The sequence below is a fragment of the Antrostomus carolinensis genome, unplaced genomic scaffold (assembly GCF_000700745.2).
Source record: "Antrostomus carolinensis isolate BGI_N321 unplaced genomic scaffold, ASM70074v2 scaffold21994, whole genome shotgun sequence".
NCBI lineage: Eukaryota > Metazoa > Chordata > Aves > Caprimulgiformes > Caprimulgidae > Antrostomus > Antrostomus carolinensis.
The window spans coordinates 1-871 of NW_010311737.1; the positions used below are offsets into that span (position 1 = coordinate 1).

The window sequence follows — 871 nt, forward strand, 5'->3', positions numbered from 1 at the left end:
AGGACGCTCCGCCCTACCCCACCATCCGCAGGGTCCAGTCGCTGCACGTCCCCACCCCTGCTGCTGCCTCCGCTATCCGCTCCGTTCCCATCTCACGGACCGAGGTGCCTCCGGACGACGAGCCGGTGTACTGCCCGCGGCCCCTCTACCAGTACAAGCCGTACCAGCCCCACTCCGACTACCACGTCACTCAGCTGCAGCCTTACTTTGAGAACGGGCGGGTTCATTACCGGTACAGTCCTTACTCCAGCTCTTCTGGATCCTCGTACTACACCACTGCTGATGGCAGCTTGTACGACCTGGATCCCTACAGCACTGTGCGGGTCAGGCCTTTCCACCCCCTGCCCAGCCGCGACTTTGCCTCGTACGCGTCCCGACTGCAAAGTAAAGGCCTCTACCGCTACATCAAGCACATGTACATGTCGTGGGACCTGGAGGACATGGAGAAGTACCGCATGCAGTCCATCCGCCGGGAGAGCCGCACGCGCCAGAAGGTGAAAGGGCCGGTGATGTCCCAGTACGATAACGTGGCCCCGCTGCTGCAGGAGGAACTGGGAGGACTGGATGTGATTCATTTGCGCAGCAAATCAGATCCTGGGAAAACTGGCCTCCTCACTGTGGCGGAAGGGAAGGAGGGGAGGTACCCGGCCAAAGCGGCTACGCCTGAGGGGGACGAACGTTACTACCTGCAGCACCCTGAGCCAGAGCTGGACAGAGCCCACTACCACGGCACCTACGGGAACGGGCCGGCCGAGAAGCCGTCACTTCCCCAGAAGCAGAGCAGCATCCGCAACAGGAAGCTGCACGAGCCGGGCTGCAACGCCAACGAACACCGGACGCACTTGCAGCAGGACGCGAGCCACAGGCACCC

At 62.6% G+C, this 871-nt stretch overlaps 1 protein-coding gene across 1 annotated transcript in view; it reads left to right on the top strand.

The window, feature by feature from the left end:
• The first annotated feature begins 404 nt into the window (after nt 1–404).
• The window catches only part of ARHGAP32 (Rho GTPase activating protein 32), a 1,117-nt gene continuing 650 nt past the window's right edge, over nt 405–871 (top strand). The window contains exon 1 of the mRNA XM_010166834.2: nt 405–865. Coding sequence (XP_010165136.2) covers nt 414–865 — 452 coding nt within the window. The 5' untranslated portion in view covers nt 405–413. The remainder of the gene's footprint in view (nt 866–871) is intronic.